This window comes from Pituophis catenifer, unplaced genomic scaffold (genome assembly GCF_029215685.1).
Source record: "Pituophis catenifer annectens isolate HBS135680 unplaced genomic scaffold, rPitCat1.0.hap2 SCAF_2, whole genome shotgun sequence".
In the NCBI taxonomy this organism is placed as follows: Eukaryota; Metazoa; Chordata; class Lepidosauria; order Squamata; family Colubridae; genus Pituophis; species Pituophis catenifer.
In genome coordinates, this window is record NW_027256882.1 from 105762877 (window position 1) to 105787628 (window position 24752).

The 24752-nt window shown below is 36.2% G+C and overlaps 1 protein-coding gene across 1 annotated transcript in view; it reads right to left on the minus strand.

The window, feature by feature from the left end:
- The window catches only part of AFF4 (ALF transcription elongation factor 4), a 55269-nt gene that overhangs the window by 16336 nt on the left and 14181 nt on the right, over nucleotides 1–24752 (minus strand). The window contains exons 3-13 of the mRNA XM_070937331.1: nucleotides 20362–20514; nucleotides 19966–20092; nucleotides 14155–14946; nucleotides 12746–12790; nucleotides 10938–11024; nucleotides 6937–6973; nucleotides 5853–5901; nucleotides 4790–4810; nucleotides 4076–4130; nucleotides 1930–1967; nucleotides 1548–1710 (exon numbers count right to left, since the gene is read on the minus strand). Of these exons, the coding sequence (XP_070793432.1) occupies nucleotides 1548–1710; nucleotides 1930–1967; nucleotides 4076–4130; nucleotides 4790–4810; nucleotides 5853–5901; nucleotides 6937–6973; nucleotides 10938–11024; nucleotides 12746–12790; nucleotides 14155–14946; nucleotides 19966–20088 (1410 nt within the window). The 5' untranslated portion in view covers nucleotides 20089–20092; nucleotides 20362–20514. The remainder of the gene's footprint in view (nucleotides 1–1547; nucleotides 1711–1929; nucleotides 1968–4075; nucleotides 4131–4789; nucleotides 4811–5852; nucleotides 5902–6936; nucleotides 6974–10937; nucleotides 11025–12745; nucleotides 12791–14154; nucleotides 14947–19965; nucleotides 20093–20361; nucleotides 20515–24752) is intronic.

Here is a 24752-nt window from a genome sequence, read left to right on the forward strand (position 1 = left end):
TTCCTGTTGCTAAGCAAAACAGATGTTAAGTGAGTTTTGCCCCATTTTACAACCTGTCTTGCCACAGCTGTTAAGGGAATCACTGCAGTTGTTAAGTTAGCAACATAGTTGTTAAGTAAATTTGGCTTCCCCACTGACTGCTTGTGAGAAGGTCACAAAAGGGGATCACAAGACCCTGGGACACTGCAACTGTCGTAAATATGCCAGTCAGTTGCCAAGCATCTGAATTTTGATCACATGACCATGGGGATGTTGTAATGGTTGTTAAGTGTGAAAAACAGTCATAAGTCAATTTTTTTCAGTGCCAGTGTAACTTTAAACAGTCATTAAATGAACTGTTATAAGTTGAGGACTACCTGTATTTGTTTACTGTTTTAACATTTGCTTTGTTACTTATAATACATTTTTTAAAATATAACATTTTCAGAAGCTTGGATATGTCATATAACAGTTAGCACATTTTAAACAAATAAGCAAGCCGGAAGGCAATCATTCTGAAGAATGGAAAAGGAAACATATTTTACTTTCCTTTATTTTGGAATATCCCTGTATCATAATTTTACAAGGGTGACATTTTAAAATCATCAAAGTGTGTGCACATGCATTTTAACCCACTCTCCCTCTGGAGGATAGACAGTTGTTTGATCAAATCAATGCCATCCATATCCCACCACCTTATTTCCTTCTTTATAGCTATCAATGTGACATTTTGTACAGGTGGTATGTGACTTATGACCACAATTGGAACCAGAATTTCCACTGCTAAACAACGTGGTGGTTAAGTGAGTCATGCCTGATTTTACCTTTTACCTCTTCTGCCACATTTGTTAAATGAATCACTGCAGTTGTGAAGTGAATCACATGGCTGTTAAAGAAATCAGCTTCCCTCTTTGACTTTCCTTGTCAGAACCCAACTGGGAAAGGTGCAAATGATGATCACATGACCCCAGGATACTGCAACTGTCATAAATACATGCCAGTTGCCAAGCACCCGAATTTTGAACACGTGACCATGGAAATGCGACGGTTATAAGTGCAGTCATAAGTCACATTTTTCAGAGCTGTTGTAACTTTGAACAAATTATTTAAGCGAAGGACTACCTGTATCTTAAGCATCGAGTTAATCAATTCACCCAAGAATTCCTGCCTTTGGTGTTTGTTGTGAATTTGAGGATTCCATTTCCATGGAACAAGAAGAATTCCTCTAGCTTTCTCAACATACAAATGTTAAGTTACAGTGTGTAAGATTTGACAAAATTTAAAAGGTAATCAGAACAAATTGAACACATTTACTTCTGCAAATTTTGGAAATCCTGAGAGTAAATAGAAATCATCAGTAGCTTTTTGGTTTTAAGCTAAATAGGCATCAGACTATGTTTGCTGTTAGAAAGTTTTGATTGCAAACAGATTATCTGTATAAACTAATTAATTGATTTCACAAAGCTGTAACATAAAGACCTATTGCTGTTTATTAAAGTATCTGAGGACAATTAATGTCATGGTTGCCAGCCATAACACTATTTGAAAGGCAGAGAAAAAAAACTTACCTCAGGAGATGCACTTTGAGAAGGCTCATTTGCCTCGCTATCGCTGGAACTACTTTCACTTTCTGAGTCTGAACCCGAACTGCTTTCAGACCCACTATGGCTGCTTGAGTCATCCCTAGAATTATCTGCTCCTTCACTTGTATGCTGGGAAGGCTCAGAATTACTAGGAGAAAAAGGGAATGGAGAACAAAGGCTGAGAGGTTTTAAAATCTAAAAGTAGATTTTAAAACGAGTAACTAAACAACCATGGAAAGGGCTGCATTTGCAGGTAAAATTCCACTGCCTATTATTTCAAACCCAATTCTCAAAAGTAGATTATATGCGACTACCATGCATATTACTTTAATATAACTGTATACTGCCAGACACTGTATCTACATACCTTCCGGGTGTCCCTCTTGGTACTGTCTTATCAAAATCCTGTAAGTAAAGGGAAAAATGCAGATTAGCGCAATGATAATTATGGTAATAATAGCTTTGTTAGTATTTTACGGCATGGATAAAGATAGATTATCTGTATAAATGAAAACTAAGGAAAATAATCTGAAATTAGATTGTCAACTCATAGTTTAAATACTACTACACACTTTGTGTAAGTTTATATATTAGCTTTTCTTCCTATGACTGGTACCTGAAGTAAGTATACTTAAGAGTACAATCCCAGTGTTGCTTTTTAATTTTTAAAGTTTTACTTGAAATGAAGCAAATGATAGAAACAGCGTAATGTTTCCAGTTGAGTTAATTTATCTGGCATGGAACCTCCCACTGACTTTATTTTCTTAACACTTGATTAAACATTTTCTCTAGGCTTTTTATAATGCCCACTGTGATATTTTTTCACTAGTGATATAGTTTATGTGTCCTGTCAGGTCTGTGCAATGCTTTTGATTCTGTTAGAAAGAGGTCCTTTGGAAAGCACAGGGGTAGGAACACAGCACCTATTTGGGACCCACTAAAGCAGAGACATCTGTTTTTATGATTGGGCAGGAAGTCTCCCTACAGCAAATCAGTCTTTCTGGATAAAGACAAAGTTGCTTTAATGCATTGGACAGGGATTAAATTGATGCTTCAGTGCACATTGAAGCACCTTTCCAACAGAACCTAAAGCACTGCACAGCCTTACTATTTCTAATTTATTCCTGAATTCAAGATAGATAATCTTTAATAAATGCTTTAATCGGTATAGGTAGTCCTCAATTTATGACTACAATTGAGTCCAAAATTTCTGTTGCTAAGCAAGACAGTTGTTAATTGAGTTTTTCCCCATGTTATGACTTTTTTTGACACAGTTATTAAGCGAATCACCACAGTTAGTAACTAGTAGTTAGTAACACGGTTGTTAAATGAATCAGACTTCCCCATTGATTTTGCTTGTCAGAAGGTCGCAAAAGATGATCACATGATCTTGGTTCACTGCAACCGTCATAAATATGAGCCAGTTGCCAACCGTCTGAATTTTGATCACACATCCATGGGGATGCTGCAGTAGTCATAAGTGTGAACAACAGTTGTAAGTGTCAGCCATCTGGAGGCCATCTTTTTCTTTGGATCTTCAGGGCTACCACACTTGGTGCAGTGGGAAATTGGGAGGGGGGGGGCGGGGGGGAAGAATGTTGTTACGGCTAGATATCTCTACAACTCCATTCAATTGGGGGTGTTACTTGGAACCCTGAGAATGTTGCTTTTTTTCAGTGTGTTCTAACTTTGAATGGTCACTAAACGAACTGTTGTAAATTGAGGACTACCTGTAGTGGACACCTTTGTCTAGCTAGAGATGTAGTTTACAGTACAGGTAGCCTTCAGGCATTGTTTTATCAATGGTTCAAAGTTACAATAGTGCTGTCCTCAAAGTTACAACCAACACACCACCCTTGCGATCATGTGAACACAATTTGGGTGCTTGGCAACTGGTTCACATATGCTGTATGACACTTGCAACATCCTGTGGTCATGTGGACGTGATTTGTGACCTTCCCTGGCTTGCAGCATCCCAGAGTCCTGGAATTGTCATTTGCAACCTTCTGAGGGAACTTCTGACAAGTAAAGTCAATGGGATAGCCAGATTTGCTTATCAACCGCCTAATTCTCTTTAAGACAGTGGCAAAAGAGTTTGTAAATGGAGTACAACTTACTTAACAACTGGCTTGTTTAGCAATGGAAATTTGGGGCTCAATTGTGGTTGTAAATCAAGGACTACCATTCCACGTTTTTCACCTTGTTTAAGTTAAGAGTACACTAATGCATTTCACATGTGATTGTCCTTGAAGGTAACTGAATACCAACACATCATATGAGCTGTCCAGGACTGAAGTCCCATTTCAAAGATTTGCCACTAAGGACATGGCTGGGGAGCCACATGACAGCTTTTTCAACTGAGGCATAAAAGTGAGCCTTTAATTTTGTTTTCATGTTTGTCTTGCCTTGGATTAATTTCATTTTTGTGTTTATATTACATTATTTTGATTACATGACAAGGCTCATCAATTTGGGAATAAAAAGGCAGAACAGAAATTAATAGTAATAATCACCTGTTCACCATCACTGTCTTCACTGCTGCTGAGTTTCAAATCATTTATCAGAACACTGGGGTGGAGGGGAGAGAGAGAGGGAGAGAGATGGAAGAAACAATTTTGTTAAAAATATTGTCAGATATACCATATCATGATACTGTCAATTTTTCTTTATTATTAAACTGAAATAGTACTCCAAGAATGATAGTAAGGACTTACAATGCTAACAAAGTCCAACAGTTATTCTGAAAATGCAAGCATTAATTGTAAAATTTCATACTCAGAAACAACATGGTAACTAGCATAAATAAACTATGTTGCAATCATGTCTAGATGCTGCAACAGACCACATCTAACCAAGATTTAAAAAACAATAATAAATCAGGAACAAATTGATCAGAGACTGTAATAACGATTATTTCAGCAATTATAAGTAACTAGCATCACTGAGGCTATAGATAATTTTACAAAAGATCCCAACTAAAAACTGATGCAGTCGATAGCATGCTAAATCCTATTTTTAGATTTATAATTTAGGAACTGTTATAACATTTTAACTGAATTAAAAGTTATTTCACTGAATTAAAAGTTCATTTTCATTCTTTACTCTGATAATTCAAGACCTGGGATTTGAATGCTTTACAATAACTAAATCTGAACAAAATATTCATATTTTTCAAAAAATTAAGACATTACATTAAATGATAAACAATAACAAACATAATATCTTACTTGGTCTGGTTTGAGTCACATCTGGAATAGAAGCAGAAATCGGGTTAAACATTTTCAAGCTAAAAGACTTCAAAGTAAAAATTACACAAGTCATATTTTATTTACATTCAGACTTGACTTCTACACATGCAGTAGAAAAGATGCTAAAGGTAAAGAAATGGATTGTAACTGCTGCAGACTGCATATGAGACATATCAGTTTCAAGCTCTTAATACAAGGCATCAATTACCTGCTTTACTCTCCTATGTGGCATGAATAATCAGAAGCAGCATTTGAGAATGTTTCTAAATAACTTTAGAGATGACCAAGAGATGTTTGTCTCTACAAACAAGTAAGGTTTTAGTAGGACTCTGAAACCTGCTCACCATATTTATGTGGTAAGGGCTCTTCTGTTAAAGCTGGGAAAAAATGGAATCATCACTGCAACTGCATTGCACTTATAGTAATACTATAATACTTTAAACTATAAAAACCCTGGAGAGGAAGTCTGAGATTGCTGTTTAAATGTTGAACCATAAAGTATTCAAACTGTCTGTCCAGTTCTAAGTCTAGAGCAGAAATAGGAAATATCAACTCTATAGTTGTTTGGATTGCCAAAGCACTGGGAGGCCTCAACTTGAGAATGTCCTTGATTGCACATACAAATGTAGAAGAAGACAAGGAGTAGGAGCAAGGAGGTATCGAGCGGCCTAAAAGGCAATTCAATAAGTCGTAGACTCCCAGCAAACATCAGAGCAATAGGCTGGCCTGGAAATCAAAAACATCCTATTCCAAACATTTCCATATTGCTGCCAAGTAAACTGAATATGCATCGAGCCTTACGCAATTTTACAATAAATAAAAATGTATTTATTAAATAAAATAAAAATTATGGAAACCTAGGTCCCCAGTCATTTCCTGCTCTCCAGGACAGACTCCATTTCTGTTCTTTAGGACAGGAAGTGAATTATTTAGAAATAAGTATACCTTAGTGTAGCAAACACAGGTATCTTGAAACAGTATTTGTATAAATATGACCATTGCTAATTAGTTTATATTCACTCAAAATTATAGCCATACTTACGATTTAGACTGGTGGCCATTAGAGGTTTTCAGTGAAGGATTGTATCTTTCTGAGCAGAAGAAAAGGAGAATGTAATGGTTAAAAGTGAACTCTGAAAACATATGCACTAACTAAATTATACACTTTATAGACTATAATGGCCCAGATTGACATTGCAAGATTGGACAAGTTTGTTATTTCAGAAAAAAACTTTGTAAATGGATGGTCTGCTTATTTTAGACCATGGAAAGTGAGTGCTGCTTCTGGGAGAATGAAGGGACACTTTTGTATAAAATGTGCAACAACCATCACTCGTTCAGGATTTCAATGTAAGCAAAATACAGTACATTCAAGCTTACTATATTAGCAAAATGTTAAATACAGGGCAAAGATGGCATGGAGGGGAACCTGATAAGAAATAAAGAAAGAAGGCAAAATGTTTGCGAGCCCTGACACTCAATTGAACACTATATACATGGAGTAGATCAGTCATCCAAGTTATAGAAGAATAGTCTGATATTTCAAATTGCATGCAGTTATACCAGTTAGAATGCTAGTTATAATTATGTTTAACAACAATCATTTTTAAAAGAAATTTGTTTTAAAATTGGAATCACTCCAATGTCAGAAAGTAAAAGAACAGGAAAATTATCTCACAAAGGTCTGGCATAGACGTTGCCTGCTTTCAATTCTGTCCCAGTTAGAAAAGCAAGTAAAGACAGCTCTGCTGGTGCTTATTTTTCTTATTTGTGGATATTATAGGATTCATGAATCATTTCTATAGCTTCAAATATATATCAGATTCAAAATATATCATAAAAAAATTCTCAAATTTAGCTACAGAGCAAATGTAAGGAAATGCAAAATTAATCATAAGATGTCAAATATTCTAACCTTATGTCCTATTAAACAAGCAAGTATACAACCACGACTGGAAGGATGCATGAGCAATGTGATTCAGCTCTTTCCTCTGCTGAAAGTCCCACCAGATCAGTATTAAATGTTTATTTATATTAAAAAAACAGCATTCCAAAGGAAATCTGAATGTAAAACATCAAAATTAGACAAAGGAACAATTCAATAGAAAGATTAAGCATGTACTTACTTTGATCCCCAGTGCCAAAATTAGATTGCTGAGTTTCCTGTACAAAACAGAAAAAGTTATGTTATTAACAGAACATATTAAGAAGAAAAGTTTAAGCTACCAAATATCATGCAGCTTTTACATCTGCCAGTCCATTGTGTAATTCATAAATGCAAAGTTGGTATATGGAAAAAGTACAAGTAATCCTCGACTTACAATAGCACTTAGGACCAGAAATACTGATGCTAAACCCAATCTTTGCAGTCTAGATTGTCATTATTAACCAAAGCCCAAGGTTGTTAGGCAAGGCAACTCTCTGCTGGCTTCCCACAACCAAATGCAGTGGGAAAGCTGACAGTAGTTGCAAGTGCCAGGCCAGCAAGCAGGCAAGTGGCTACTGCCAGGTGAGGGTAGGATACCCTTGTGCATGAGAGGCCATGCCAGGCCTCTCATGCACAAGGGTATGCATGAGAGGCCTGGCATGGATCAGGAACGGTGTGTAAGAGTTACATCAAGAGTTGTAGAGGGTGTGCAGGGTTGCATGTTGGGGAGTTTTTGATGTGGATCAGGGAGTGTACAGGTAGGGGAGGGTGCATGAGGATGCAACGTATGTCAGGAACGGTGCACAAGCAGCCAACATGAGCACAAAAAGACTGGGGGAGGGTGCACGGGTGGGGAAGACTTACCCCAATGACTTGTGACCTTTTCTGCTGGCTTCTCCATTGACTTTCTGAGGAAGCCAGCAGAGAAGGCTGCAAATGGCAATCACATGATCACAGAGTGCTGCAACTGCTCATAAGTGTGAACCAGTTGCCAAGTGTTCAGAATGCAAGATCATGGGAATGCTGGGATAGGCAGAACTCCAAGAACTGATGGTAACCATCATTTGTTCAGCACCGTCATAATTTTGAACAGTTGCTAACCAAATGATGAAATTGAGAACTATCTAAAATACAGCCCTACATTTATCACTACCTCGAATTCTGAAATTAGGATCAGATGTACCAGATCAGATGCAGATGATTACATTTTTAGAGGAAATCTGAGAGAAACCTGTCTTATTTAAATTTTGGGTATTTAATTTGATTTTTCCTTTGTTATTGATATGTGTGGTATCATCATGTCCATATCAAACAAACTTTCTGAAGTCTTTAGAAAGAAGGTTATAGATGACGAGTTTGAAGTGATTTTAAAAGTTTGCCAAACAACTGGACATAAATCATTCCATTGTCCAGAAGATTATCTACAAATGGGGAAAATTTCAAACAATGGCCAACTTTTTCTGGGCAAGCTATTCCAGCACATCAAGCCCAAGAGCAGTATTCAAGATGCTCAAAGAAATCTCTAAAAATTCCAGTATTCCATCCATGACTTACAAGTAACTCTAACTCCTATCAAGGTCAAAGTGATTAAGTCTAGTTTTAGAAAGAATCTGTACAAGTTAAATCTTTGTCCATCAAGAACATTAGGCAAGGCTAAAGTTTGCTCATAAACACCAAAGAAAAAAAAGCCAGGATTTCTGAAACAATGTGCTCTAGAAAGATGAGATAAAGATGTGAGTTTTTGGTCACAGTAACAAAAACCGTGTAGGCAAATACCAAAGACAGCATTTCACCAGAAGAACCTGACACCAACTATAAAGCACGGTAGGGAAAATATAAGAGCTTAGAGTTGCTTTTCTGTATCAAGGCCTGGGCAGTTCACCATCATAGGATCCATTATGAACTCTCCATTGTACCAAAGAGTGCTTGAAGATGATGCAAGACCACCTGCCAGAAGACTGAAGCTCAACCTACAGTATGACAATGACCCTAAACATTCCAGTAAACCTATCAACAAATGGCTGGAGAGGAAATGGAGGGTTCTGGATTGACCCAGTCAAAGCTCAGATCTAAATCCCATCAAGATGCTATGGGATGATTTCAAATGAGCTACGCATGCAAGAAGCCCCTCAAAACATTGCACAGCTGATAAAATTCTTCCCAGTCAGTGTCTGAGACTGGTAGATCTATTATAAGAAATGCCTACTGGAGTTGCTTCTACCAAAACTGTACTTGCTTTTTCCACAGAATGTAACGGTATCTGTTAATTTTTTGTTGAATAAATGATTGCAAACTAATTTTTCATAGTTTATTTGTTCAATTATATCACCTTTCTGTTTATATACTGTTTGAAGTTAAAATACTGATATACCCACATATTTTAGAAAAGAAAGAAACTGTATATGGGGTGTATTTATCATTTCATGTGTCTGCAAATGTTAGTAATTTTTATAGTTGGAAACAATGACTTCCTTTACAATATTATGCAGACTCACCTGAATCTTTCAAACCTCACTGATAACACAATCTAGAAAAATCTATTTTCTTCATAGACCTTGGGCTATGAACACAATTAGATGAATAATGTTGACATGTTATAGTCCCATTATGGCGACCCTATGGCACGCAGAGCCATATTGGTGGGCACGCGAGCGTTGCCCTAGCTGAGCTCCAGCATGCATGCACGTGCTGGCCAGCTGATTTTCGGGTCTTCTGGACCCACTGGAAGTCAGCAAATGGGCTGTTTCCGGCCTCTGGAGGGCCTCCGGGGTGATGGTAGTGGGGAAGGCTGTTTTCACCCTCCCCAGGCTCCTAAAAAGCCTCTGGAGCCTGGGGAGGGCGAAAAACGGGCCTACCAGGCCCACCTTGCCATCACATGCCAAAAGTGGGGGGAGCACGGAGTGGTTGCATGCGCATGCATGGGGGGGGGGGGAACAGGGCACATAGAATTATGGGTGTGGGCACGCACGCACGTAACCACCCCGCACTTTCCCCGCTTTTGGCCCGCGATGGCAAAAAGGTTAGCCATCACTGTTATAGTGCCATTTATTTATATATATTCACAACTTCTATAAACTTTTGTTACACTGAATGCTCCAGAAAACAGTTAATCTACTAGTTATTATTAATTGGTTTTCTAACTCATACCAGAAAATTCTCATACACAATTTTTGCTTTTATAAACAATGTATGTTGAAAAATATTTTCCTAAATGCTTTAATTCATCATTTATTCCACTCAAATTACTGAATTATTAGTTGCTATTAAACACAGGCAAATTTGTTATCTAGAAACATTTGGGCAGGTGGTTTCTCATTTTGTCATTTTTCTATTCAGGTTTTGACCAGAGAAACATTAAACCACATAAAAATTATTTTATGCTATAAAATATTTGGTATCTTCAGAAACTCTGCTTAACCCCAAATTATCAATTTACAGTAAGCAAAGGAGGTGGGAGAAGGGATTAGTAGAAGGTATTTTAAGATCTGCAAATAGATGTCTAGGTAATTGGCTATAAATCTTCAAGTTTTGCCAAGCAGAAATTATTTGAAAATAGGAACATTTTTAAAAAGTTGTTGAATAAAAAAATTACTGAGAAAAGAAATAGAAATAATTTCATGAGAAATTGCCATAATTGCAATATGGGGCACATTTCATGTGCTCAGATACAAGGTTGGGTTTTTTTAGCATATGACTACCACTTCCCAGTCTGTTAGATTCTCTGATTCTGCCCAGTGCAATAATGATTTATTAAGAGATTGTCACAGTTTTGGATATTTTTTCATTAGAATAAACTGTCACCAAACAGTACATGTATTTGTTAGAAAACTAGCACTGCACCATTTACAATGGATTTTCTATAGCACTAATAAGACCCTTTGAAACAATGAAGTGCCATGTTAGAAAACAGCACAACTCAAGCTTCCAGACAGGATTCTAGTTATGAATAATTAATATGATTTAATGTGTAGAATATATTAAAAAGATGTTTAACTACAGGTGAAAAATAGTGCAAAATGACTTTAACATCAAAACAGTTACACAAGAAAAAGAAGTTTCAAGCCCACAAAATAAGCAAAGTGTTGAGTTGAAATAAAGAGATTCTGAAAAACATGCTTCAGAAAATATTGTTTCCTCATCCCAGGTTTATTTGATTTCTAACAATAGCTACTTGTAATATTTATAGCATTATTCATTTACCTTTGTTGGGAATGGAAACTTTGAAGGTTCAGTTTTGCAAGGTGTGTGTATTGCAGTAAGTGGCGGTGGCCAAATATGGGTCATCTCCTGTTGTGAACAGAAACCCAAAACATTAGAAAAATTCTAATAAAACACTAAAACATTCTCTTTCAATACAATACAATTATGCCTACAGAACACTATCAGTGTCACTCAATCATTTTTTAGACAGTGTTTCTCAACCTTAGCAAATTTAAGATAAATGGACTTCAACTCCCAGAATTCCTCAGCCAGGCTGGCTGGGGATTTCTGGGAGTTGAAGTCCACGTGTTTTAAATTTGCAAAGGTTGAAGAACACTGTTCTAGATTCACCTTAATCTCTTTCCCAATGATAATCACCCAACTCCCCTTTCACTTTTCAACTCCCCAACTACAGAGCTATAAGCAGAGATGAATCTATTCTGGACATTTAAAAGTAGAGTAACTAAAATACTGAATGGAAAGTATAACTGGAAATTTCAATCATTTGAGTCCATTTACCAACTGATTCCATTTTTTTGACATCTGAGTCAATGAAGATCTCTAGCTACTGGATTTATTGCCTAAATAAAGTTGAGGCCAAATTGATAAAATGGAGATACTGTAGGTTGCTATTTCCATGTTTGAAAAATAGATATAACACATTCTAGTCAGGGCTACATTCCTATCATGAAATAAGTTACTAGATTTGTATGCTGCTTAATTCCCTGCAACTCTAAGCAGCACCCAACAGCAAAGAAAGAAATTACGATAAAGCCAATAAAACTTAAAAGGTAAAGAATGGAAGACAAGTAAAGTGAGAGAATTCTTCTGCGAAAATTCACTAAAGCCTCAAGTGGCTTCAGGACAGCAGAATGCCTTTAATAAATTTCAGCTGATTTCCGAGTGTTTCGGGAATGATCTGAGAATGATAATCCAGTTCAGTTTTTTGACTGGATTTCTATTTGTTACTGTTCCTTGATGATGACCTCAAAACCTTAATGCAGAATGCAGCAGCTACAACTGGTACAGTTAGATGGGATCAACATAACATTTCATTTAAAGACTAGACCACCTGTCTATTCTCAACCCATTTCAAGATGCTTATGTTTGCCTTTAAATGCTTAACTTGCTTGGCAAACAGGTACACAAAAGATCACTTCTTCTTATATCAATACTAAGATCTTAGGGGCAACTTTTCTCTGGATAAAATTGTTTGTGTGTGTGTGTGTGTGTGCGCGCGCGCATATGTGAAGGGGTCATTCACAATGGCACCCATTCTTTGAATATTTTAGTTGCAAAAACTTGCCTGGCACTAACATTGTTACTTGGCACTATTCAAAACACAATTTGCTCAGTAATTTTAAAATAATCAAGCATTATGTTAATTGCCTTTGAACTATTTTAATGAAGATTGTGTTTACCTTGCATGGTTCTTTCAATTGGAATTAGTATTTTTAGGTATAACTTAATGGCACTAAAATACCAGTGGGTTCATAAATGATGATATGAATTCTGTTCATAAGAACATTGTAGACATGCAGTATTACTGTTCCTTTACCAGCTGTCAAAATGCTCATTGAGGGTCTAGAACTGACCTTTTCAGGATAAAAGGGAATTAATTAACATCATTAGTATCTGTTCCAGCGAAATGCTCCTTGTGAATTTTGCTTTCTACTTTTATTTTAATATAGGAATATGCTTTTCTTTCATAATTTTAAAAAATATACCTGAAACTTAAATAACTTTTAAATCGTTTTTAAATAATTAAACAAGTAAACAATAATAGCCAATGTAAACGTATAACTTACTTTTAGAATCTCATCCACACTGTTCATATCACCGGATGCTGAAGCCTATAAATCAATATTGCAAATTTAATTGAACTGCATGTCAACATGTTAACATCTCCAAAAGCTGCAGGCCTATCTAAAATGTCTAATGTCTTCCTACGGTACAGATAGTCTTTGACTTACAACCATTGGTTTATTGACCGTTTAACATTACAACAGAACTGTAAAAAGTCACTTATGACTGCTCCTTCACATTTATGACTGTCACTGCCTCCCCACAGTCATGTGATTAAGGGTATATATTTATTATGGTTGCGGTTTTGGGCTCATTTGATCAGCATTTGGCACCTTCCCAACTGGATTCCAAAAAACAAGGTCAATGAGGGAAACCAGATTCACTTCATAATCACAATTCACTTAACAACTGCAGTGATTCGCTTAACAACTGTGGGGAAAAAAGTCATAAAATCAGGCACAACAGATCTAACAACTGCTGGTCCCAATTGTGGTCATAAGTCAAGGACTATTGTAAAGAGCTATTGTTTCTGTGGTCAGGTCTTCAACTCAATTAGGTACATTCATCTAATAACTGTGATCCTCCCCTGCCCCCCAATCATTAGAAACCTCACTAAAATTCACCATGGGCTGAATAAAGCCCACAGAAATCTACAGCTGTTTACCAAACTATAATTCTTAATTAAAAGTAAGAGGCAAATAGTTAAATATATGAGTGGAGAGCTCTCATATCATCCCTGCACCCTGCCTTTTTAAATGATGCCCTTGGATCCAGAATGAAAAGAAAATACTGAATTAATGAAAAAATATTTTTTAATATAAAAATGTGCATGTTGTATTTTGTAATTGGAAATAATCATTTAATCAAAATGCATAACATACTAAAAAGTAATGATACCAGTTTTTCTGGGAAATTATCAGTCTACACAGGAGATGGAATAAAAACATAAATTACAATTTTTAATCATTCATCATATATGATATAGTGTTTTTATTTTAAATATAGAAAGTAGATATGGAATTTGGATCTGCTGGCAGTAGTTTGGATTCAACTCACAGAACAACTAATGAATTAGTATTAAACCTTAGAATTTAGCTTATTTAATATAAATGAGGTTGCCAAAATTAGCTGTTTGCATTTCAAATTATCAGAACCAAATATCAACACAACAAAAAACATTACTATGTACTACAGTTGACTAGTGCCTTAATACTAAATTAATAATAATATGCAGAACTAATATTTTAAGTGATGGATTTCTTTTTACTTTTTATTATTTTAATATATTTAATGGACTTTATATGAAAATGTACATTCTTAGTAACTTTCTTAATGCTAGTTTATATTTACAGAATATCAAAGTAATCATGGTTCTGACTGCTATAACTATAATTTTAAAAAGACAACTTACATCAAGTGGTTGAGAAGGAATTTTCAGCTTTGTTAGATGTACTTTGCTACTAGGTTTCAGTTCATTCATATTGTTGCTATGATTCTGGCTACTGTAGTGTTCAGAAGATAACTTTGGTTCCATTGATTCCTGACCATCCATAGGTCTTACATAGGCAGTAGGCTTCTGCAACATTGTACTTGACTTTGACATAAGCGAAGGAGGAAACGACTGGCTACCACTAGAAAAAGACGGTACACGGGAAGGTGAATCCCAATTGGCATCTGGGTCTCGTGGAGATTTGGATCGCTGATGTTCTTTACCATGATGGTCATTTCCATGAGATCTGGAATGGCTGGGGTTCAGAGAAGAAACAACAGATGTTTTTCCAGGACTGGAAGAATGGGATTTTGAATGTTCTGATCCATGCTGGGTTTTTTTGCGGCTACTGCTGCTTCCACCACTGCTATATGAGTCACGATCATGCCTCTGTCCGCTATTGCTAGTGCTGTTGCCACTGTTACGTTGACTACTATGTCCACCCTGTAAACCTGAGGACCGTTTCTGTGACTGGGAAGAAGTGCTAGGCGCTGGGCCTACAGGCGTCCATTTGCTGCTCTGATGAGAGCCAGTATTGTGTCTCTGATCACCAAAGAAACTTTGGTTTGATTTGTCATCTGTTGCTGATGGACCTGTCGGTTTGGGAATTCTAACAAGTTTCTGGAGAGACTGGTCACCTATAAGTTCCGTCATTTCATCATAGTTTCCAAGCATGCTTTGGATACGGCTAGACAATTTATCTTCTTTGCTGGTCTGTATGAAGAATGAATAAAATGAATAAAAAAGATGCATAATGTTACAGTATTAAAATATACTGTAATCATATAAATTTTACATCAGATGAATTATTAAATGGTAATGCACATTTGAAAATTATCCATATAATCTTTTTCAGCAGCCATCTGAAGCATCTGGCATTTAAAGCAGTTATTTAAAAACCAATCCAACTGCCCAGAAAAATAATACATAATTATTACCCAGAAATATCACTAAAATTCCTTTGATTTTTAAACTACACTTGTTGTCTGAAAAGGCTGGGTTCGTACCAGGTGTGCCACGCTTAGTGAAACACAAATGGAAGTGGAGATTGCAAAGACTTTATTCTGTGCAGAAAAAGAACACAGGGGCATCACTCTGTAGGCCTGTGCAAAGGCCACTCCATCAATAGTACAGTTTTTATATTGTGTTTCCCGGAAAATAAGACCCTATCTTATATTTTTTTGAACCCTGAAATAAGAGCTTGGCCTTACTGCCATGCGCTCAAAAGCCTGATTGGGCTTATTATCAGGGGATGTCTTATTTTGGGGGGAAATAGGGTAGTTATTTCTTCAAAAACTCACCTTACGCACATTCCTTTTAGGTCATCTTATCCATGTTACCAGAGTTCAGCCAATATTGCTTAGCTAGCATAATCAGCATTAAGTAGCAGCAATCAGCACTTCTGTCCCTAATTTCCAGTGACAATTAGCACATTATACCATAGTTAGTACATTGCCCCCTAGTTCTTCTTTTCCCAAGACATTGCCTTGTCCTATGATAAGTGTGGGATTTCATTTGAGCAAGCATTCTCGATTATTTTTGTTTTTGCAAGCATTCTTGACTATTCTTGTAAGATACTAAGTATCAAGACCTATATGCTTCTGAATTTTAGCTACTTAATATAAAGATATTAGGAGAGGGGCCTTTTAGCCTTTCCATGACACTCGCTGCAAACAGAGTTTTGTATTTTCCGTGATTAACTGGAAGAACTGGTATAAATTGGAACGACAGATTGCAGGTAAAGCTGAAAGTAAAAGGTTTCTGGATGTATAGGCCCTGAAAAACCAGCAAATAAAGAGCTCTCTTCACTATGCATATTATTTGGAAACTATATAATTTTCATCAAACTGAATATGGGTATTTAAATAATTTTATTTCTGCAGTAAAAATATTCAACATTTTGATTTCTTATATTAAAAGTGCATCATCATTTCTAGCTTTTTTTAATGTGGTTTTTGTAAATGTGCCTTTCCTTTAGGAAACTGTAAAAAAACCATTTTATATTTGCAATATAAATTTAAGGCAGAAACCTGAAATCCTATTTTTAAAGAAACTGATAACCTGGCCTCCTAGCGGAACTGTCACTTGTAACATATAAAGAGCTTTGTTCACAGTGTTGAATGACTGACTGACTAAGCAAAAATGCAGAAGAGGAACCTTCTTTTTCTAGAGATCTGTATCTCCCTTCTTTGAAATCAAGGCATGGCGCAAACCATATAAGGCAAGAGAGGAGAACATTCTCAACACTGAAGGAAGGGTTACTTCCCAATAACCTGTGGGCCTCCCAGTACTGCTATACGTTCAGATCTAAGTTTCTGGATGTTTATACATGGATGGTGGAAATGGGAAGACATAGCATTTCCATTCCAACTCTGAAAGCTGAAAAAAGTTTTATAACGATGCTGAATTTGTGGCAAAATTTCAATCAGTGTGGGAGTTTTAAAAATGAGAATAGAAAAGTCCATGATTCCTCCCACTCATTTCCATTCTTGTTTGAAGGGGAAAAAATTAATAGTAAATAGTGCCACTAAAATCTGACCATTCTGTAAGGCAATGTTGGAGAGCCTGGAATACCAGGCCGTAGAATGGTATAGATCTCATAGAGAGAATGGAAAAAACAACAACAAATTGTCAATCTTTGCATAGAAGATGATTTAGAAAGATATAAATGCTTATGTTAGAAGAAAACAGATTTTTAAAAATCATATTCAGAACTTAAGCTTTAAAAATAAACTAGACTTTGAAGTAATTAAACTAAAGAACCAACACAAGTTAACTGAATAAAATATACAAAGAAATAGAACCTTTCTCAAAGGACAGAAATATAACAATTTCTGCAACTAAATCATCACCCATACAGTTAAGAAGTAAACAAATAAAGCTAGCCAGCAAGTAAATAAATAAAGCATTTTGCACTAAAAATTCAAACCCAAATACATTTATATGTGCTTTATATTACATTGCCAATTGTCTCCAATTTTTCCTTTCTATTCAGTACACTCCAGCAGAGCGTACTGAGCACCCATCTATCAAATATTGCCATCTTGTGGAACTGAGGTGGTTTGATTTCTCTATTGTGGCCCCATCCTCTAGAACAGCATTTCCACTCTCCAAAATAAGAACTATATTCTCTCTTCTAGCTTGATCCCAGGCCTCGAGTTAATATATTATTTATTTTATTTTATTTATTTATTTCCCACATTTATTATTTTTATTGTATTTTGGGGGCCCTCGGCTCATTCTGTTTGATTTATGTTACTTTTAAAATTGGTTTATTTTTATACCCTGTTTCCCCCAAAATAAGACATCCCCTGATAATAAGCCCAATCGGGATTTTGAGCGCATGCAATAAGGGCAAATGCTTATATCAGGGTTCAAAAAAATATAAGACAGGGTCTTATTTTCCGGGAAACACAGTATATTTTTTAAAATTTAATTTTATTGTTTCATACACCATCCAGTGTCAGTGGAGTTGTCCAACTATAACATATATGAATAAACAAACGTCACTGGACTGTTTAATGCAGATTTTATCTACTTTTAATTTTCACCACACGTATTTACCTTCCTGTACTTTATTGAAATCAAAGATGACTGAAAAACAAGTGGGAAAACTTTTCCTTCCTTCTTCTCCATTATTTCCCTCTTTTAAAAATAATATTTAAATACTACATACTTAATACTAGTAAAGGTAATAGTACCTTTAAATAAGGGGACAAGAAAAGCAGTAACATATTGTCTATTCCCCTCTTTCAGTCTTAAAGAAAATGAAAGCACAAATAAAAATAACAGTTTATGCTTAAATAATGTATGCTCTCATGATTAGGAAAATAACTCAATTGCATGAAAGAAACACGTTTTGCAGCATCAAAGTGAATCTCTTATATACAAACAGCCAGGTACCAGAAATATCAAGCCCTAACAATTACCTTTCATCTATAGAAAACATTCTCCGCAAATCTCAGTAATGCTACAGTCTTGAATCACTCTTTTGCTACAAGGCAAGAGTACATTGTAACAATTATCTCTCCAAGTACTGTTAACCATAATTCTATTCTACCAATTCATATTTAGAAAGTTCGGGGGGTCAAATGGTTTGAGCTGTCAGTCCTGGGATATTAATAAAAAAATGTTGACATGAACGAGCTTGTATTATTTATTTTATTTTATTTTATTTTATTTTATTTTATTTCCAATTTATATACCGCCCTTCTCCCTGAGGACTCAGGGTGGTGTACAGCCAGAATAAGAACATAAAATACAAATATTAAAAAACAGTTAAATATATATATAAATTTGGCCCAGAAGTTAAGAAATCACAAACCAATTAAAAGAATTTAAAAAATTTCTTCTCAAGCCAGCCCGGCTTGCTGGAAAAAATGGGTTTTAAGGGCACGACGGAAGGCATTGAGGTCATGGATTCTCCTTATCTCTGGGGGCAACTGATTCCAGAGGATAGGTGCCCCCACAGAGAAGGCCCTCCCCCTGGGGGTCACCAGCCTACATTGTTTGGCTGATGGCACCCTGAGGAGGCCCTCTCTGTGGGAGTGCATGGGTCGATGGGAGGTCGTCGGTAGCAGCAGGCGGTCTCGAAGATAGCTAGGCCCTATGCCATGGAGCGCTTTAAAGGTGATAACCAACATCTTGAAGCGCACCCGGAAGACCACCGGGAGCCAGTGCAGCTCACGCAGGAGCGGTGTTACATGGGAGCGCCATGTTGCTCCCATCACTACCCGCGCTGCTGCATTCTGGACCAGCTGGAGCCTCCGGGTGCTCTTCAAGGGGAGCCCCATGTAGAGAGCATTGCAGTAGTCAAGGCGAAAGGTGACGAGGGCGTGAATGACTGTGCACAAGGAATCCCAATCAGGAAAGGGCCGCAACTGGCAAATCAGGCGAACCTGACAAAAGGTCCCCCTGGTTACAGCCGTCAGATGTTCCTCCAAGGACAGCTGCATATCCAGGAGGACTCCCAGATTGCGAGCCCTTTCAGTGGGGGCCAAAGACTCGCCCCCAATAGTCAGTGATGGAGTCAACTGACTATATCGGGATGCCGGGAGCCACAGCCACTCTGTCTTGGAAGGGTTGAGCTTGAGCCTGTTCCTCCCCATCCAGATCTGCACAGCCTCCAGGCACTGGGACATCACTTCCAAGGGCATCGTTGGGGTGGCCTGGTGTGGAGATGTACAGCTGGGTGTCATCAGCGTACTGATGGTATCTCACCCCAAAGCCACGGATGATCTCACCCAGCGGCTTCACATAAATGTTGAACAGAAGAGGCAAGAGGACCGATCCCTGCGGCACTCCACAGATGAGAGGCCTCGAGGTCGACCTCCGCCACCCTGCCAACACAAACTGCGACCGGTCGGAGAGAAAGGAGGAGAACCACCGCAACACGGTGCCTCCCACCCCCAACTCTTCCAGCTGGTGCAGCATGATACCATGGTCGATGGTATCATTAAGATCGTTATTCCTAACGATCTTAACATTTCATTAATAGGTCTTATCAACATCAACTTTAAAAAAAAATAATGTAAGTTTACAAAACATCTTTTTTCCTCTATATTTGCATTTAGAGTGTAAGGTTCAAATTCTTATTTTAAAGTTTCTAGAATACTGATTATATTACAGTATATACTACATTTACTTAGAAAGTTCATCACAGTACTCAATTTACAGAAAAAATATTATCTGTGGTGTGATCATTAAGAAAAACAACAAACCTCATGCACTTACAACTTTATATGGTTCAGCAAAAAGAGGAGAATTAGGTGGGAAAGCTTCTTCACCCTGTTGAATTTCTTGATTACGCCTCTCTTTTTCTTTAATACGCAGCGCATTCCGATCTTCACGGTTCATGTTGCTATAAAGGAAAACAATGTAATTATATGACAGGGTACAGAAAGTGATTCTGCTTTTTACACCTTGACAGTCTGAAGCTTTGCTCTCTCTTTACAAAAAAATATTCTAATGCACGTTGTTTTAAAACTAGAAGTGCCTAAACATCAGAAATTGTCTTATGCATGCATACTGACAAAACCTAGCCATTTACTTTCATAAGAAAAGTTATGCTGCATTCTTTAAATAAACTAGTAAATGTATTGTCTAATTTTTTAAAAATTACAGTGTTACCTCGGTACTCGACTGCTTTGAAACTCATTGAATTTTGTACTCGATGCATTTTGACGCAAAATTTTTGTCCTGGTACTCGTCGTTTGTTGGGTACTCGACCCGCAAGCTAGAACTTGTTGGTGTCAATTGCCTCGTGACTTGCTACCCTTTCAGCTGAAACAAAGGGTCACGCATTAGTCATGTGGTTTGTTTGGTACTCATTTTTAGTACTCGTTTCACCTCCCGGAACCAATTAATGACAAGTACTGAGATACCACTGTAATTTTTATTGCTTTTTAATTAACAAAACATAAGAATGATAACGAAACATTGTCAAAAACCCCCACATTAAAATGTTCTTACAAAAACTGAAAAAATATGACACATATATCATAACAATAATTTTATATATATACTTGTCTAATGCAAATATTATTCAAATATGTAAATATTTCTAATACATTTATACAACTTATTGTACTCTGTATAAATGAGTCCCATATTTCATTATGCTTGTCCTTACAAAATCTACATCTATAGACAATCCACTCGTAGGTGGCAAAGGCAAAGGTCTTCAATTCATTGAAAGAAAGGGGCCATAAATTTATATTTCCAATGCTGCAATATCAGTATTTTGACATAATAAAAACTCAAAGAATCCATTTACATTTATTGTCCAATTGTCAACTTTCATGTACTAGGTGTGCAGTTTAAGACAGTAATACCCTCTGAGAATTTTTACTTTTGTTGCATAATCATACTTTCTCCAAAATCTTGGGAAATGAGATCATTGTAAAAACATGTATTTTAAAGAAGCATTATCCTTATTACACCTCCAACAAAATTCCGGTTTTGACAGTCCTTTTCTATACAAACATAATGGAATCCAATCAATTCTAAATATTATTTTTGTTGTTTAAGTAAATGTATTGTCTAATTTCACATTTAAAAAGTTATTTTTTTTAAATAATTGAGGACTTTTGAATAAAGTACAGGCAGCCCCTGGCTTATGTCCATTTATTCAGTGACCTTTCAAACTTGTGACAATGCTGATCAGTGGTACTTATGACTAGTGCTCAGATTTTCAGCTGTTGCAGTGTCTCCATGATCATAATTTACAACTTTTCTTGCTGGCTTCCCAGAAGCAAAGTCAATGGAGAAGCCATCAGGAAATCAGAAGGCACAGTCACGTAAGATCCTTTCTTAATGATGACAACTCGGAGTGTCTAAACTGTTGTTGCTAAGCAGCATGGTCACATGACATTGTGCTCTACGACTGTGTCACTTAGTTATGGCAATTCTAGTCCCAACTGCTGTTGTAAAGACTGCCTGTTTTTTATTCAAAATTCTTACCAGCAAGAGCTATGTTTCTTCATATATATATACAAAACTTGTAGTCCCTTGTCTCTTTCTCTCTGTGTCAGTCTTCTTAGAATGCTCCACAGAATGTCTCTACTCTTCAAATGCTCTCTAAAAAGGATTTGTTTGTATTCTAAAGCCATACTTTAGTAAATAGCTCCAAAGTTATAGCAACCTGTAAAACACCTTTCTCACAAAATAAAAAAGCTACTACTTATTCTGGGTTAACAACTCATCTTTACATAAACTTTATCTATATTCAGATGTTCAGTTTTGAACTCAATCTTATGTACTGTCAACTAGCTTTTTATGAAATATTTTTTACTGTGAATATATGATATATTCATATATTCCTTGGAAAATATAAGGAATTCTGTTTGAAATGTTAGCTCCTGTTTGATTTGTAACAACAAGAAACTGCATTTTACCCAAAACAATCCAAGTGGTACTGTGTTTATTTATAAGATTATGCATTTGCAAAATAAGATCACTCAAACTTCAAAGTTTACATTAAACAGCACGTAAAATGTGACTAGACGGCATGAAGCTCACTTAATACTTCAGTTAATATTATGTAAACAAAAGGCTAATAGCTACGGTAGGTACAAAACAGCTATATTCAGCTAAAACAGATATAAAAACAAAAATATGTGAGAAGGATATTAAAGTTCCTTGGGTAATCAAATATATTTCAAGAAAAAAGAATAAATATCGAAGAAGGTCATTCTCTAAAATGTTAAAAATAAAGTTAGATTCCTTTTTTTAACCATTACCAGCCACCCATACAATACAGGTAGTCCTTGACTTGCCACTGATCACTTGACTGGTTGAAGTTACTGTAGATCCCCCCAGAGCTACCTATGATCCATTTTCAAAGTTACGACAGCTGCACCCACTTCTCCATAGTCATGTGATCACACTTTAGGCACTTGGAAATTTATTCACCTTTACAACTGTTTGCGATTTGCAGCTTTCTTGCTGGTTTCTGGCACTTATTTTTGGTTTCAGACAAAAAATGCTCATTGGGAAAAACGAATCTGCTTAGCAACTGTGCGTGTCAAAACCTGGATCCAGTCAAGTGATGCCTCAACTATTGACTGCAATTCCATGCTCAATTATGGTCATAAATTGGGACTATCTGCACTGGAAAAAATGAGTGTATTTTAAAAATTAGAATAATGCAACCCTTCGGGAGATGTTTAGCTCCTACTAGTTCTAATATGATGAAAAAATAATAATTTTTAGATAGACTTTTAAAGATTAATAATGTAATTTCAATTGTTTTTATTTCTAACCTTTTAACTAACTGGAGTGTTCTATGCAACATAAAAATACAAAGAAGAAATAGCTCTTAGAAGATGTTGCCAGTGAGCAAGACATGACACAATTTTATTCCTGCTTGCCAATATTTAGTTATGAATGATAAATAAGCTTTTGTGCTACTATAAATAACTAGCTCTTTGTACACTCATCTAAACCTATTCATTTAGGATGGCCAGCTCCCAAATTACTGATTTTAGAGCAGATTCAATAAAGTACTTATGTCTACCATATAAACCATGTACTGTAATGTAGAAATTATGTCTCAAAAGTATGAAAAAAATAAACATGCAACATTTTATTAGATATTTTATATCTAATAACACCAGCTCAAAAATAAACAAAAAACAAAATTGTGAGACAGCAAGAAAAACTACAGTAAAACTCAATTATAGAACTGGTGTGCTCAAGGTTTGACACATGAACCTTAACAATGTTATGAGAAATAAAATCACATTGGCAATAAGAATTATAAATAAAATAGATCTGGGTGATTTGAAAATTCAAGTTGATGGAATCTTATTAGCTGCAACCAGGGATCTTTGTAGTAGAAGCAATATAGCAGAACATGCATTAATATTCAGGAACTCCATTATAGGGGTGAAGTCTGTATTCAAGTATACCACCACATAATTTCCCCCATGAACATCTGTTTGGAGAACATTAAAACTTGCTAGGATAGGGATCTTCTGACTTTGGGAATTATTACTTCGCTTAGGGAAGCTTGGGGAAAATTGTGAATAACTGTCCAGGAACATATCTCTGGGTGTGATACATTGTTCAAGTCCTTGGTCTGTTGTTTAAAGATTGCCTCTGCCCACTGATATCCCATTATCAGGATTGCACTAAACTGCAGTTCTTCAACTTCTAATGCAATGTCCTTACCGCAAGATAAAATGAAGTTGTCACTTAAGATTAGAGTGTAAACTCCACATTGGAACAGAAGTAACTTTAGCCAAGAGAATATGCAAATTAAATATGGGTTTTAATTTTGTTCAAGCCCAGTCATAGAACAACACTACATTAGCAACTCATTATGGGGCTTGAAATATGTTCCTTAATAGTTTAAACTGTACCCTCTTTAAAATCTGAAGCACTGTACTGTCCCATTTGGGCTCTAAACAAAGGTTATGCCCATTTTCTGGCTGAGAATACTTTTAGTTGAGGCAAATTTGAACAATGCAATATTGTTCAAAGCAATAATGTAATAGTGATGTACCGGTAATAATTGTAATAAAAAGACTGTTGGGTTGTTCCTGTGCATTTTGGACAATATTTTCAATGTGTGCACTGCATTTACTAGATGCATGAAACTCTACCTTTATATACTCAGAGATTTGATCAGGTGTTTATTCAGTTGCTGGGGATGGATTTAGGGCACTTAATAAATATTAATACTTTAGTTTTAGCATAATTGATTTTGAAGGTTACTAAACTATGCTACACTATGTACAGGCAGAGCCTATAAAGCTTGCTTTAGACCAACTGGTGTTTGAGATAACAGCATAGTACCGTCAGTATATAAGAGGATTGCAATCCTGTCTGTCTTTCCATTTAGCGAGATGATGAGCTAGATTATTTACTTTAACTACAAGAGGATTGATACACAGATTAAATAGTATCAGTGCCAAGATACATCTTTGGGTGATTGTTCTGCTGACAGTAATTTCTTAGTGTAATGGCCCTGCATACTGTATCTAACTTTTAAACTGAAATTCTCACTAAGCTCATAT